The 15,717-nt window shown below is 41.1% G+C and overlaps 3 protein-coding genes across 4 annotated transcripts in view; 2 read left to right on the top strand and 1 right to left on the bottom strand.

Moving 5' to 3' along the window:
- Positions 1-93: 93 nt before the first annotated feature.
- On the top strand, positions 94-5,988 carry LOC116260795 (PHD finger protein ALFIN-LIKE 4-like). The gene is made up of 6 exons (XM_031639290.2): positions 94-558; positions 693-819; positions 1,074-1,106; positions 3,541-3,769; positions 5,364-5,478; positions 5,600-5,988. Exons 2-6 carry the CDS (start codon positions 735-737, stop codon positions 5,867-5,869), a joined length of 732 nt encoding a protein of 243 aa, XP_031495150.1. The 5' UTR covers positions 94-558; positions 693-734; the 3' UTR covers positions 5,870-5,988.
- A 4,731-nt stretch (positions 5,989-10,719) lies between these two features.
- On the top strand, positions 10,720-12,682 carry LOC116260416 (zinc finger A20 and AN1 domain-containing stress-associated protein 4-like). 2 transcript variants are annotated; one of them, XM_050079591.1, is made up of 3 exons: positions 10,720-10,967; positions 11,071-11,150; positions 11,739-12,682. In XM_050079591.1, the coding sequence occupies exon 3, from the start codon at positions 11,741-11,743 to the stop codon at positions 12,266-12,268; it is 528 nt and encodes a 175-aa protein (XP_049935548.1). In that variant the 5' UTR covers positions 10,720-10,967; positions 11,071-11,150; positions 11,739-11,740; the 3' UTR covers positions 12,269-12,682. The 2 variants fall into 2 exon arrangements, with proteins under 2 accessions (XP_049935548.1, XP_031494611.1); XM_031638751.2 differs by having other exon boundaries at positions 10,725-10,967; positions 11,609-12,682.
- A 946-nt stretch (positions 12,683-13,628) lies between these two features.
- Positions 13,629-15,717, bottom strand: part of LOC116260415 (cleavage and polyadenylation specificity factor subunit 1) — a 46,150-nt gene continuing 44,061 nt past the window's right edge. The window contains exon 26 of the mRNA XM_031638749.2: positions 13,629-14,548. Coding sequence (XP_031494609.1) covers positions 14,434-14,548 — 115 coding nt within the window. The 3' untranslated portion in view covers positions 13,629-14,433. The remainder of the gene's footprint in view (positions 14,549-15,717) is intronic.

The following is a 15,717-nucleotide window of genomic DNA, read 5'->3' as shown; positions in this document are numbered from 1 at the left end:
ATACGCGAAGAGTGTGGACGCACGTAGCTAGGGAGGGGGAACCCCCTTAACATCCGCCGCTGTTAACCCAAAAGTTCTATATTTCTTCCTTCACAGTAATCAGGCCACGATTACATAAACAGTCCATTTAAGATACAAAAGTTTATTTACGTTGAAAATTTTCCCTCGAGTTGGTGGCTTTTCTTTGCATTATTTTCTTTCCATCTGTTGGCTCTATTTTTCTTTTCCATCGGCGCTTATTAGGAAGAAAAGAAAGCCTGCGGAGCAACGGAACTGGTACCGAAATTAGGGCACGTATATAGCGAGGGAGGGGAGAGGGTCTGTGGCTTTGTTTCGAGGGCGTGGTCGGTCCCGCCTGCAGGGCGGGGCTCTCCGTTTGCTTGCTTGTGTTATATGTATGTAAAATAATTTACCGCCATCCATCCTTCCTTCTCCTCTTTCGTCTGTCTCCCTCGTCCCCTGCCCTTTTCTTCTTCTTCTTCTTCTTCTTTTGCTTCTTCCAGGCAAAGACAGGAGTTGCTCCCCCGTAATTCATACCTTCCCCTTCCACCGCTTGAGGTTCGTCACTTTCTTCGTCTCGGCAGAGGATCCGCGTCGGTTTCGACGCTCCCGACGCCATTGTCATTTTCTCTTCTCCATTCTTTCCTTCATTCATTCGTCTTCTCATTCTTCTCCTGCTTGGTGGTGCTCAGTAAGAAAGCGACAGATAGAGAGGCGCAGGCAGCCACAACGGCATGGATGGCCCTTCGAGAAGCGTTGAGGACGTCTTCAAAGATTACAAAAGCAGGAGAGCTGGGCTCATTAAGGCTCTAACAACTGGTTTTTTTCTCTTCTTCTCTCCTTTCCCTATCTCTTCTCGTGCCTTTCGCTTCTACTTCTTCAGCTATTGGACGATTCGTTGTCTCCATCTATTGTTTACTATCGTTAACGTTAACCTTCTTCTTTTTCCTTCTTCGTATTTGACCGTGAGCCCTTTTCAGGAATATCTGAGAACTTCTTAGTTCCCTAATTTATTGAATTCTTTAAAACTTAAACATTGACACCCTTGTCCTTTCTTCTGTTTTTTGCTGTAGACGTTCGAGAATTCTATCGGCAGTGTGATCCAGGTAAGCGCTCTTCATTTCTTCTCAATTTTCCCCAATTCCTCATTCTCTTCCTTTATCTCTTTGTGCAACCCCTCTCTTTCCGTGTTGTGTGGTCCTATGTTTCTCTCTTGCTTTTCGTATTCTGAAGTTTGAGCTGCTCTGTTTGATGTATAATGGCTGGTGGACTGAGGGCTCCGGAACAATGCTGTTTGTGTTTAATTTCTAATCGATACGCTTTTCTTTTCGCATTTTCCAATGTTTTGACTTCGATTTTGTCATTAATCTTCTTTAGATACCTTCGTTTCGTTTTTGTTTTTGGTTTTTCTGGAACAGTTTGCTTACGGTAACCTCATCTGGGTGGCCTCCAACATTGACATGTTTGGGACCAGATAGAGCGTCTTCAATATGTCCATATTTGGGCTAGGTGGACGGCAGTGAATGTGTTCGCTACTTTACGTCACAGCCATCTTGCAGCGCTTGAAACTCCGTGTACTTTAAGCTGCTCTAGGAGCTCCTCTTATGTAATTGACACGTCTTAGACAAGTTTACGCTATTGCTTCGTTTGTCCAGAATAGGCGTTTTTACATTCCTACATGTCTGAGTTACTCTTTTTTGTGTATAATGAATTTTCATTTTTTACGATGACATGGGAGTGATGTCAGGTTTGTATTTCATGTTCATCACTATCTATTTGACTACTGTTATCCAGTGCGCATTATGTACTTCGTTATTTAGAAAAAGGTGGAATTTGCCTCGCAAAGAAAGAAAATAAGAGTGTGTGTATGTGTGTGTGTATATATATATATATATATATTCACTAAGGGCACTTTTTTTTTCCTTTTTTACTTCAGTAAGGGCCGTTTTGTTGGTATCGAATATACTGCAGCAGACAAAATAGCCTATGGGCTTTCGTCGTGCATGCTCAAAGAAGAAGAAATTACTGATGATAGGGTTTTTCTGTATGTGCAAGAGGAAAAAAATAATGCAACAACATGTCTGTACTACCATCGATTGCACTGCATTTTCTCGAGTTTTAAAATGATGAACTTGAACTCGAGTTCATGAATGAGATTGTGATGACCTGCGCCCATGTCCTGTGCCTCAATAACACTGATGATCTGTTCCGATTAGCATCTTGAGCAAATATTTTCACATGTTGCATGCTGTAAGTTTTGAAGTTATTGACATTTGAGCTTGCACATGAACGGTTTTTTATGACACTTTTAGTACAAAATATACATTTTACATGAAACTAAATTAATAAAGTCAGTCATATTTCTTGACGTAGCTTCCAAAAGGAAATTTTTAAGATTGAGATATCACAGCATTTTTTCCCAGTTAACGAATAATATCTTGTTTGCGTCATTTTTTTTCTATTATTATCTTATATGCGAAGTATCTCTTCTTTGTATCAACCATAGAATGGGTATTGGATGGGCTCTACATGAAATTAGAAAGGTGATATAGCTTACTTTGTCATGCCACTAGAACCCAAGAAAGCACAAGCCTCCATTGGAAAAAGGACACCTGATTTCTTCTACGAAACCATGTGGAACATTTCCTAGAAAAAGGGCCATCTGATACAGTAAGTTATTTCCTTTGGTGTTAGTTTTTATCCTGAGAATTGTGGACATGCCCTAGTGTCATATTTTCTTGTGCTTGCATCACCTAGTAATCAAAACTCAAAAATGCACCTAGGCGCCTACCTAGATGCATCTAGGCTCTAGGTGCTCACCTTTTTTACTAGTGTAGGCCATCTAAGCACCTAAGTCAAAAACAGAGTTCTAATTTTTTATCTCCTATTTTCTTCTTCTTCTTTTACTACTACTGCTACTGATGTTGCTTCCCCTTTTTCTCCTTCTTCTTTTTCTTCTTCTCTGCCTTCTTCTTGGCTGTATAAAAGAACAGTATAAACAATGTAAACAGTGTTAACGGGCTGGATTTGTTTGAGCCCATATTAAAGCAAGCATATTTTTTACCCGCTTCACTGTATGACATGGCTCAGGCTTGTACTTGGCCTTGTCAATGGATTTTGTAAACTCATTCAACCCCAAGGGCCTCAACCTATCTCTAATTTATTTATATCTAACTCGGTTAAGTGTTAACTCTTTGCATTAAAGCTACTGTTTGCAGGCATTTCTAGATGCGACTTCCACTTACGATTTCATAATGGGACCTTTAAAGTTTAAATACTAGTAAAGAAGGCACAGACACTCTTGGCCAACAAGCTTTTTATTTAACATTCCTTGCTAAATAAAATTCAGTTGTGGCATTCTAATTTGGCCTTTTCCATTTCTTCATGAAACTTATGTTGCTCGTAATCTCTGTTTCAGTTTTTATTTTCTGCTTTGTCTTGGAGGCTTTTAATTGTTTGTGAAACTCGTTATGAATTTTCTTTGTTTTCTTTGGGATTTTATTCTGGATACTGATGTTTATGTTAACAATATCTTGACAGAGAAGGAGAATTTATGCTTATATGGATATCCAAATGAATCCTGGGAAGTTAATCTCCCTTCAGAAGAAGTGCCGCCTGAACTACCAGAACCAGTTCTGGGAATCAACTTTTCCAGGGATGGCATGTTGGAAGAGGATTGGCTTAAACTTGTGGCTGTTCATAGTGACTCTTGGCTCATAGCTCTTGCCTTTTATTTTGGGCTACGATTTGGGTTTGATAAAAACGATAGGTATCCTTCTCTATTTTTTGCTTTAGGTTTGTTCTCTAATGGAGAAGGATGGAAAATTACTGCTTTCAAATATTCCGTCTAGTGTATCCTACCTTTTCCCAAGTGTATTTTCTGCCTTCACCAATTTTTTGATTCATGTTTTAAGCAATGTAGAGGATAGTTATTGTCATGCTTGCAGCAGAATTTTGACTTCTAGTTTGCTTGTTTGATTACTTGAAATCTTTGAGGCACTATTGCAAATGTGAATGTGACTGGGTTATTCTCTTGAATATTTGTGATGAGATTTACTGTGTTGTCAAAGTCGCCAGGTGCAGCCTAGGTAAGACATTTATGGCTCCCACGTAAATACGTAGCTGCGCAGCAGCTACAAAATAAGAACTGTTTCAAAGACCCAACATGTATTTTTGTGCATTGGGCTCTTTCATCTGAATGTTTTATATAACTTAATATGTATGTTCAATGTGTGGAAAACAACTATTATATATATATATATATATAATTACATATATATATATATTATAAATGTATATATTAATAATTTAATATATATAGTGACTGTAGTCATGTAACAACAGTAAACAAAATCCATGACAGTCAACTTGCAAACAACAAATTGTAAATTAATATCATTGAAGATTCAAAAAATAAGAAACTTAAAGTTAAAATCATTACAATACGTTGCTACCCTCAAATGTCCACTTTAATTCATAAACCTTAATATAAAAAAAAGAGTAGTGATCTGAAGAAGAAGATGCAAATTCATCATCATCTGAATCATCGTCTAAATGAACCAATACGTCATCTTCTTCTGTGTCTTCAAATATTTCCTCCTCTTTCTCTTCTTCTTCTATTTCAATCAACGTCCTCTTCTCTTTGGTTGCACACTTTTGCTTTTCCTTTTGTTTATCTCCATTTTTTACTTGAGAAGCTCCACTTGCCTTGTCAATAAGATTCCATGTGAGGGAAGGATTATCATCATAAATATTCTCATCTTTCGGCATTCGGCATTTTCGTCTACTCCTGCAATACAGGTGGACCAATTTGTGCTCAATTTCTTTCCCTTTCTTTTTATCTTTCTCTTAACTGCTGATTGTAGGCTACATATACTAAGCCATTCACTTTTTGTCTTGCAGCCTATTTCCCTTCTTTGTATGAAGCTACATAAATCAAGTTAAAGTACATATATGAGACATAAGTCATGCATCATGATGATAGTTACTGGTTGCATTTTTTGTTTAAATTTAAATGAATTGAAAATAATGAAACGTATTTAGCTTCGATACCCATTCAAAACTGCTCCAATTATGTTCACAGTTAGAAGCACTGCATGTAATGCCTAGCACTAATGTAGCAAATCTTTGGAGTTCAGGACATCCTATGCCATAAAAAGTTCACTAATCAATTAATGAAATAAAAAAAATTATCCAATGATATGAATTATTAAACAACCAAAAGCTGGGAGCTTACTGACCCACGAGTGAAATTTTAATCGTAAAACAGTTTTAGTTCTACATTCATGTGTCTGTGCTCATCTAAAGGAAGTGAACACTGCTTACTTGAAATGGTTCCTTTTCTGCGTGTGGTGTGACTGCAGGAGGAGACTATTTAATATGATCAATGGTCTTCCATCAATTTATGAGGTTGTCTCTGGCAAAAAGGAGGCTCAGGAAGTATCGAGTGTTACAAATAACGGAAACAGTAAGAACAAGGTAAGCACTGACAAGCTATCTCTGCTGTGTTCAATCCTTCTACCGCTCTTGTGTTCATCATAGATAAATTTCAAGTATCAAATGTGCTGCGTTATCCTTTGTTGGGCTTTGCTGCATACAGAGAGAGAACATCACAAGGGCAACAAGGGAACAGGTAAGCCAGGATGATGTGGACGAAGAAGAGGAAGGCGATGATGTAGATGAGCACAAGGATGCCCTCTGTGGTGCGTGTGGCATGAATAATACGTCAGATCAATTCTGGATCTGTTGTGACATTTGTGAGAGATGGTTCCATGGCAAGTGTGTAAAAATAACTCCTGCGAAAGCCCAGCATATAAAGCAGTATAAGTGTCCTGGTTGCTCGAACAAAAAGGCTCGGGCGCAATTTTAGGCATCGAAGAAGCGCAATAGGTTATAGCTTTTGCTTTCTTACATTTAAAGTAGCCATATTAATTCGAAATTTTCGTGTCCTGAATTTTAATGTTATTTGGACAGTTACCTTCTGAAGCACCTCTCCCTCTACCTGTGTCTCTCTCTTCCATCCATGTGCATGTGCTATCTTCTCCCGTAATTTCGCAGAGCGCTTTTTTTGTGCTTGAAACATTCTCCCCAGCATCTTAACGCGTCCTGTTTCTTGCACATGGTTGTGAAAAAGTGTTAACCTGGGACCATGTGTTTATTTCATGTGCTTGTGAGTTATGCCCGTCTCAGGTGCTGATCGCGTGGGGCCCTGCCTGGATGGTTCCATGGCGGTAGCTGTCCGGGGAGACGGGTGACCGATCCCTTGAGGCGGTCGTCTCACACGCGATGTTGCATCCTACGGTTTCGTGGGGCAACTGGGTCCGCGCATGACGGGGCTCTCACCTTCTCCGGTGTCTCGTCCGTCACCTTTATGCCATGGTTGACAGTCTATAATTCTGGAGGTAGAGCATGGCAGGGTCTCCTAATCCTCTGAAAGAACGAAAATAAAGGTTAAGGTTCACCATCTCCAACACTTTCCACTGTAGCGCAACCGGTTGAAGATTGGATGGACTTTTATGCATAGCTCGGAAACAACAGAAGTCTGTCGTGCGCGCATTCCTCTTAACACAATTTTGCGAAACAAATTCTTGAACAAAATCAGTCTGCAAAAAAGATCAGGGAATATTCTCTGACCGAGTAGAATCACAATCTGTCTGTGAATCAGAACAAAGTTGGAATTTACATCTTTGATTCTCAAAAATTAAAAAGGCAGCTACGAAAAAATAGTCAAGGAATGTAATTCTTTTAAAAGAAAATAATAGAAGACTTGCCACGTGCACCGTTGAACCTGACCGGCAGATCCTGTATCGAACGGGAAAGAGTTGAATGAAATCTGATTTTAACAGCTAAAATCTTATCCAAGTGTGAACGGCGCCTGTTTTCTGTCGGCGGCTAGGCCTGTGTGATGGCAGCTGTCATCCGCACCTGCTACCATAACATTCAAATGCTACATAATCTTGCTATCCTGGAGCATTTTTCTTCCTAAAATTGTTTAGTATGATGTTCCTAGTTCATTATACAAAATCCTTTTCTCCATACCATTCCTTGGCGATTGGGCGTATCCTTGCTTAATTGCTCATGAAAAACCCATTCACCCCTAGGATTTTTATGTCCATATATTTATAATATTTTCACCAGGGGGACCGAATCGTCCTTTGTTAGTTCTTTTCTTCTTTGGTTCCTTTCTGTTTGCCGCTTTTCGTATGTTTTTTGTTAACTCGTGGTGGCCCATTGACACCCATTTTGCTAATGATATTTCCATTTCTTCCTTCTCCAAAGGAAGAGCCGCTTGATATCAATAACGTGGAGCGGGCAGTTCTCTTTGATGTTCCGAACATTTGCTACAATCAAATGGGGCCATAAACGGTGGTGGTTTTTTGCTCAAAACTGATAACGCTTGAAACTCCTGCCACTGGACATGAAGTACCAGTTTATTTTGGAACCTGCCTGGTAGTAGTGTTATTAGGGCCCGGAAGGCGGGGGCTAGCAGATATGAGTAGTGCTCCTTGAGTGTGCAGTAATCGCCATGAAAGCAGGACGAAAGGAGGAGAGAGAGATGTATAATGACACTGTAAAATGATCCAACGAAAAGGAAAGGAGGAAGAGGTGGAGAAGAAATTTTGTGGGAAGAACCATGGCTGCCCAGGCGAATAGTTAGTTGGATTGGGAGAGGAAAGGGAAGTCCATATCTAACCTATAGCAATGCTGTACGTACGTCGTGTTGATGAAAAAGGAAGTACTTATGTTCAAGAGCAATTTGGAATATAGATTTCCACCTGCTTCAAGCTGGTAGGCTGGAGGTCTGAGTTGCACATGAGATTAGCATATTTACCCACGAAGGAAATCCGTCAGTAAAGCTAAAGATGCTTTATTAATTTGGGGAGTTCTTCAGACTAAGACTTGGTGTGTCTGGGATGGTGACAACCAAATATTCAAACAACATTGATTATAAAGCGAAAAAGTTGGGGTCGACGCGCCAGACCGACCAAGAAGGATGTTGACTGGATCGGGGGTGAATTATATCCGGGTGCATGGGGACCATAGTATACAGTGGCCACCAATACCATCTCAGCTTCCCCAGTTGTTCAAAGTGGCCCGGGCCAGGTAGTCCCGATGATCAGCTCAAAGTAGCTTTCATCCTAGTATTATCCTCCCGGGCATAGTTATCAGAAAATATTTATAAAAAAAAAACACGGAAAGTGACACCATGAGGTAGCGGATTCTTTGAATGTCGATATTACGTTAAAAGGTAGGAGATGAGATTCAAGAGAAATAATGTACACCGCAGCAGGTTGAGGTTGAACTTTACGAGCAAAACTGAGAAACTTTTGGTGATCATGATGTGATCTTAGTCCTCCCTAGTCCTCCTTCCACAAGCACACAGACTTAGACGCAGAAGAATAGGGCGGGCTTGGACACCCATCGTCGTCCTTCTTCCGTCACTGGGCCGAGAGAGAGAGAGAGGGCTTCTCGGCCATATACGGAGTCATGAACGGAACGAAAGAAAGGCCCGGCATTAAATTGTAACTTTACGCAAGGTGGCTCTAATAAAAAATATCGGCTTCCGCTCAATGATCGACTACCTTAAGCCCTTGGAGGACGTTCCTCACCAGCAACTCTTTTATTCCCTCGTTCGATTAAGTGGATTATGGGGACCTCAGCGAGGGTTGGAAGGGATGCTTTTCACCAACCGATGCAGCCGACTTAGTTTTGTTTTCGACCGGCATATAGATACCTCGCTCCTCCCATCAAATTAAAAATCCCGCCGCCCCACGTCCTCTCTCAACTTTACTCGATTTCTTGGGGACAACCGAAGACCAGCTAGGTATCTTCTTGATCGCTACGATGTAACTTTTATTAATATTTCTCGACATTCAAATCCATTTTTATCCAAGTTTTTGGAGGATTAATTTTGCATAGTCACCCGCGACTTCGATCAGTCGGTTTCCTCGACCCTCCTTTCCTCTATGTATTTAATTTTCTGGCCACAAAAAATGGTGCGCTCAATTGCCTGCCTGAAGGCGATCTCATTCTTCTAGTGCAAAAAGCTTTTGGAAGGAAATCTTCCAGTGAATTGACTATGATGAAAGGAAACATAAAAATTTTGAAGGAAGAAAAATTATAGTGTTGTTCAAAGAAATTTTAACAATCCCATTCACGAGGGTTGGAAAGGAGAATGCAGAAGAAAGAAGAGCAAGCAGAAGGAAGAATCTTGCTTTCAAACATTCTAAATCTGACAACCAGATCCATGTCAATTACGGATGAGAAGCTTTTCTTTGGGGGGAATGGGACATGGGCTTTGGTTTATTTATTATAACAAGGGATTCGACCGCCCTTAAAAAGGCCATCGTTCCAGTGTGCTTTCTCTTTTGGGTTCACAAAACATGTTGGTCAGTTCCAAACCATTCCTCCACACCTTTTTTTTTTGGTCAGTTCCAAACCATTCCTCCACACCTTTTTTTTTCCAGCAAGGTTTGTGCTAAGCTGAAGAAGCACTAATATTGATACCGCTGGTCCTCAGAATGAGTGTCAATCGTTCCAATCGTGCCGTTGTTTCTTGAATGCTTTCCAGCTAATAAAAGACTGCGGCGCGCCAAGGAAATGGAGATGTAAGCAAGGCGTAGGCGGCCCTACCTCCGCTTCATTCATTTTAAATTCGAGAGGTTGGAGCGAGAAAAACAGCGGGGTGTACAGATGGCTCTCCCTTGAGAAAAATATTGGCTTGAGCTACGCTTGTTCACCACACAAATAATGAAGTTTTGTTGTTGTCATAATAAGCTTTAATATATGCTAGCTCGCAGTGTGATAACAAAAAACAGTGACATCGTACGGCTTTTATTCTTTAATTCTTCCCCTTTTCTTTTTATTTGGTCTTACAATCTTACTTGCAAATGTTCTACAAACAGAGAGAGAGAGAGAGAGAACTTAAATAATAATAGCATAAGAAAGAACATACAGAACCCATGAGAACAAGGCGGAGAACTTCATTCTTTGTTCAAAACCTGGGGAAATCATACGGGCGGGCGTCTCTCAACGGGCAAGAACGTGGATGGAAGAGGCGTTTTATCTATGTACAAAGCTGGTTATATAGGTGGCAAATTTTCATACATTATTTTTAATAACAACAAAAAAATGATTTTAAGATTCCATAAAGATAAAACTTATTAGTTTGCATATACATATGGTTATTACCAATATACTATTTTCAATGATAAACAAATGTCCTTATTTTTTTTGTCCTTGTATCTCTTTTGTTATCTCATACACATTATTTTTACTTATTTTTTATTTTACATTATCTCATATTTTTATCATTATCTTATCTCGTTTGTTATGTCACGTACATTGTCTCGTAATTTTGTTTAGGTTTTATAATTCATTTATTATTAATTCATATTTATAGATAATGACAGATACTACGAGTATTAAAGTAAATATGCATTTCAAAAATATCGTACGCAATACGACTTACTTAACTTCATCTCGTAATGCACCCGTTGTGCGTGGGCTGAACTTACCCCATATTATTATCATAATAGGAACGCTGTGATGCTTGGACGGGACGGGAAATTACGATCATCGTCTTCTTGCGCAAGCAATGTCGGGGCCCATGGCGGCGGCTCTCCTCCTCCTCCAAACGTCGACCATGACGACACGATGGCGGAAAGCATCGTAGGAAGAGAAAGCTACATACATGACATAACGTTGATAATGACATGGGCGGGGACGCAAGCAAGGGCATCATGTTGCGGTTTCCCGGCGAGGAAAGAGATGGGGCGCCTCTTTGGCTGGCTCCGCAACGTCGACAAGCCGACGACGCAATGTTTTTAATTGTGCATGCCTCCTCCTTAGGTAGGCCCCCGCCCCGCTCGTCCACCTCCGGCAAACGATATAAATGATAGCTGCTCCGTGCGGAGATTTGCGGCTGACTGAGATTTTTGCTCGTTGCTCTGCGATCTTCTGTCAGAGTAATCCGAATTGTTTCCCCCGTTCTCTCTAGCAGGCCGAGTAAACCTCGGTTTCCCTTGCTGCCTTTTTTCTTGCTAATCAGAATCGGTGTCTCCTCGGCAGCGGTGCTCCAGGTTTAGATTTTCGCCATTCACGAGAGGAGGAGCAGCAGCTACGAAGCCTCACTCACCACCAAAAGAAAGGTAAATTCATTTTTGTTCCCATTCTTCGTTTGGTTTCTAGTCCATGTATCCGATGGTTTCTTCTTTGCTTTGGACTTCTTGCTCTCCGTTTTAATGCCCTCTCTTTCTCCTGTTCATGAAAAAAAAAAAAGGATTTCTGGTCGGCTTATGTCTTTATTTCTTTCTTTTTTGCCTTTTTGATCTCGAGGCAATGCCAAATTTGACGCTTGAACCTTGGCGATTCAATTCCTTTTTCGCTCTTTTTTTTTTATTTTCATTTTCAACTGGCACTCGGTTTTCTTGAATTGGATTTGTGTATCAATATTCTCTGATTTTACACCTCGGTCTCCCGTTTCCTTGGTAGTCCTTCCTGTGCGTATGTTTTCGTGGGTGTTCTAAAAGATTGGTGACTACCGTAGATAGATCTAAGTTTGAACTTTGGATTGATGCATTCGATCTTGCTCTTGCTCTATCGACAGAAACCAGGTATTCTAATGCCTCAAGAAAGCATAGGACAATCGTAATCTGATATTCAAAGATTCCACTGGTTCTGGCCGCGTTTGTTTAGCAAGAAACTTTGTGAAGTCCGTTATTTCTTGCCATCCCCAGAAATGGTCGAAGAGGGCTGGAACAGAGGAAGGGACGGCACGGGTTGCGAAGCCCCAGGAAATCACCGCCTCTGCGCCAACAATTGTGGGTTCTTCGGCAGACTCGCTACGATGAACCTCTGCTCTAAGTGCTACAGAGGCTTGCAACTGAAGGGAGCCCAGGAGTCATTGCTAAAATCCTCTTTGGAGAAGCCGCTCAGCGTCGTGGGAGAATCCGCTGCAGCTGCCGTCGAATCAAAAGATGCCGCTCCGTCTTTTGAGACTGCTGTCACCTTCGTTTCCTCGTCTTCCTCCTCTCTGACCGTTCACCCCACGTCTGCTTTGCGGGAATCCGGCAAGTCGCACCGCTGCTCGAGCTGCAAGAAGCGGGTGGGACTCATTGAGTTCAAGTGCAGATGCGGAAGCACGTTCTGCGCGTCGCACCGTCTGCCCGAGAAGCACGCCTGCGATTTCAACTACAAGGGCGCCGGTCGAGAAGCCATCGCAAAGGCGAACCCTGTCATCCGAGCGCCGAAGTTGGAGAAGATTTGAACGGTCTGGAAGAGCAGAAAGAAAGCAACAAAAACGAAGAGGTTGCTGGGATTCATCTCGTAATTCCTCATTTTCTTTTTGTTTGTTGTTTTCTTTATCATAGTGGTCTTAGGGATTTTCACCTCTTCCATGGTGCGTTTCTTACTGTGGCCCAAGCTGCCAGTCAGGAAGGGTTTCCTTGTTGCGTTGCCAGTTTCTTTGTGGTACCGGCCTTCTTCCTTTTCGAAGGAACTGAAGAGAGTTTTTGGGAAAAAAAAGCAAAAAAGAACGCCAGAAGACGAATAGAAAGGAACATGGGGTGGTGTGGGGAGAGAATGATACTTGTGAATGATGATGGCATTTTTCAGGAATAAGGTTATCTTGTCTGTTACATGTCGTATCATTCGTTGAGTAGATTGATTTCTGTGCTCCTTACCTGGCGTGTTTAGGAAACCCTGTTTCAACCTGTTTCTTCTCTTTGACAGTGGAGAATAGAAAGCTATAAACTGGCCTGGTACAGATGATCGACGTGAAGGAGACGCTTCTTCTCTTCGCGTAGCTTTGCCACATTCCGACCCCACTTGGATTCATAAAAGATTCAGTGTCATGGCAACCTTTTGACCTTGCAGATTGTGGCATTGCTTGGTTTGGTCTTTTTTTTCCGTTCAATGTACTTGAAGGGAGAACAAAAAAAATACCTCTGCATATTCCAAAGCAGAATTGCTCGTCGCTGCCGAATGCCGATGTTCCCTTTCTCAAGGGCTGGTACAGCAACTCGCAGACTGGGCGAGAAAGAACGATTTGGAAATATTTGTGGACCCTGCAGATTCTGCAAGGTGCAAACTGGAGTTATGACAGGAGGCCATTCTTTTAATTCTTTGGGGGAAATGGTAATCCGGTGGTTGAGGTTTTCTCATTCACGGGTGTTCCGTGCATGCGAGAGGTATTAATAAACGCCCACGGGTGTTGAATAGGAAAGCTTAGAAAAAGGAAGAAATAACTTTTCACTTATGGGACATTTCCTCGAGGCAATGTCGATCGGGTTGGATGGGAATCGGCAAACCGCATTAAAAAATGCTCCTGTGAATGTGATGAATCGACGTGAGACGACTATTAAGTTGGATTGACTGATAATATCCGTTTGGAGGGTTTTGTCAGATTTCAACATTTAATTTGACCCATGATTTGATGTACTGTGGGTTTCGCGTGGTTAAGTTGAGCAATCCACGCCTTCCTACTTTGAAGCCCATAGCCGCCTCATGACGACGACGTCTTGCAACTCGACCAAGGATGTCTCGATTCAATGGTAGCCGGTCTCCCATTTGACCGGACATCTGGAGTTCGTTTTTTAATCCAGTGACAGTCCGGCATACCCATGCACGAAAACAACGTTCATTTTCCATCCTTTTCACATACAGGAAAACGTTACATGTTTCTGTTCCTCTTTCTTCTTTAAACAATTCGGCACCCCATCGGTCGACTGTTTTCTGCGAGGGTAAAGCCAAATGAACAACATTCTAAAGGAACACTCAAAACCAGCAGCCAACATAGAGGCTTTATGCCATAGCAAAAAAACCGGTGCTTCGGGTCCTGGCCCAAGGTCGTAGCTTAAAGCACCTATGACCAAGTCCTGTCTGACGTAGCTGCCAGAATAGCATTTTTTAGCCCTTTTTTCTTTCCCATTCACATCAATTCACATTTACACAACAGATAACAGTCCAAATCCTTTTGATGAATGATACAATACAAAGTGAAATTTTTCTAAAGGTTTTGCCAGATGCCCGTTGCAGGCCCAATGAAGTCAGATGGCCACGCATCTTGTACAGGTTTCAATGAAGATGTGGTTGGGCTCTCTTTGGCACTGAAACTGAGCAGTGTTCGAAAATTGAATTCAACCCTCCCTCAATGACACTGACCACAATAACATTGAACAGTCACAATCATCCACAGAAGTTGTAAAGCTTGCACCTTGAAGATTGGAACAACCTCTCCTGGGACTCATGAGAAATTACTAGATGTGGTATGCCTCAGTCTGCAACGTGGCTGATTTTTTGTCTCGCACAAAAAACTGCTTGAATTCACTTGATGAGATACAATGTCAGCTTGGCAAGAAGACTGACATTTCGCTCGACTAGCTACAGGAGGTTGCCTACCCAGTTCATTCTTGCATGACTGAACCAAAGAAGCTATAAGAAACTCGTACTAAGATTAAGATCATTCAAATTAGTCAGGATCTGAGAACGAGTCGTTCCAACTAATTGTGCAATCTCCAACTGCCGCTCCAAGGGCAGCATCTCATAGCTGGATGGAAAAAGACAAATGTCATACATAATAGTTCCCGCAACATCATTTGTGCACAAAAGACTCAACAAAAATCACACTGTATACCACATATCACCACAGTGCACTTACCCATGTTACAGCTAGTCATCCTACCAAACCAATTATTTAGTCATTAAATAATAGAAATATTTCATCATCATTTGTTCACAAGGACTAAATACTCGACAAAAACTGAAGTGTTGTTTGTACCACATATCAACTAAGTGTTTGTATTATCGTATTTATTTAATCTTCTCAATCAATGAATCAGTCATCTAACAGCATAGAACATTTGTCCAGCGCATTTACTCAGAAGGGAACGAAAGTTCAGACAAGAATGCCAAAACTGTGAAAACCAGTCTTGTTTCTGAGGATATCACTATTGTTTAAGCCACCAATTTGTGTTACAAATAGTTGTGTGCTCTGTACTGTTGTTGCTGCTGTTGTTATTTTTGTTGCTTTGGCATGACTGTATGATGCAATTATACCAATATGATTTTGTCCAAAATGAGTGCTTAGGCTAATAAAAAGGCCGACTCCTATGCTATCTACATCCATCATAATTAGAAGTTGCACGGACTACATGCTTCCTAATAATGGATTCGGCTGATCCTAATTTGTACAGTATCTATAATTAAACAAACTAGAAGAAGAAACAGAAAGCAAACAAAAATTGCCAACAATTGGCACTATTACTTCAAGAGCCTGTCCCACTATTACACAAGACATAAAGTGTCGTTAACAAGAGACCATCCTGGGTACTTGGTCAAACTTAAGACTAAGTAAACAAGTTAAAAATTTTGACACTCAAGAGAAATAGAAATCAAAGAAAACTAATAACAGTAGTGAACACATCAGAAGAAATAATATAAGTTTTCTCTTGTCACAAGCCCACTTCGCCAAGCCAGCAACTAGTCCCTCGCATTCAATGCACCAGGGACTAGTGTCATTGACTAGTGAACTGATTAGCGCAACTAGTCAATTTCGAGCCACTATGCTTCTTAAGTAGCTACTGTAGGAAATTGTTTACATCTGGTGTTACGCGTGTTTTTCAATTAGTTTTTTGTTTTTCTCTCCGTGCATGTGTGTATGTGTGCACTACATATTGTACCTTCTCTTTTGTGTCTCATGCGCATACCCCTTTTAAA

This window comes from Nymphaea colorata, chromosome 9 (assembly GCF_008831285.2).
Source record: "Nymphaea colorata isolate Beijing-Zhang1983 chromosome 9, ASM883128v2, whole genome shotgun sequence".
Taxonomy (NCBI): domain Eukaryota; kingdom Viridiplantae; phylum Streptophyta; class Magnoliopsida; order Nymphaeales; family Nymphaeaceae; genus Nymphaea; species Nymphaea colorata.
The sequence above is the reverse complement of the archived record's forward strand: the minus strand, read 5'-3'. Positions and strand labels throughout refer to the sequence as shown.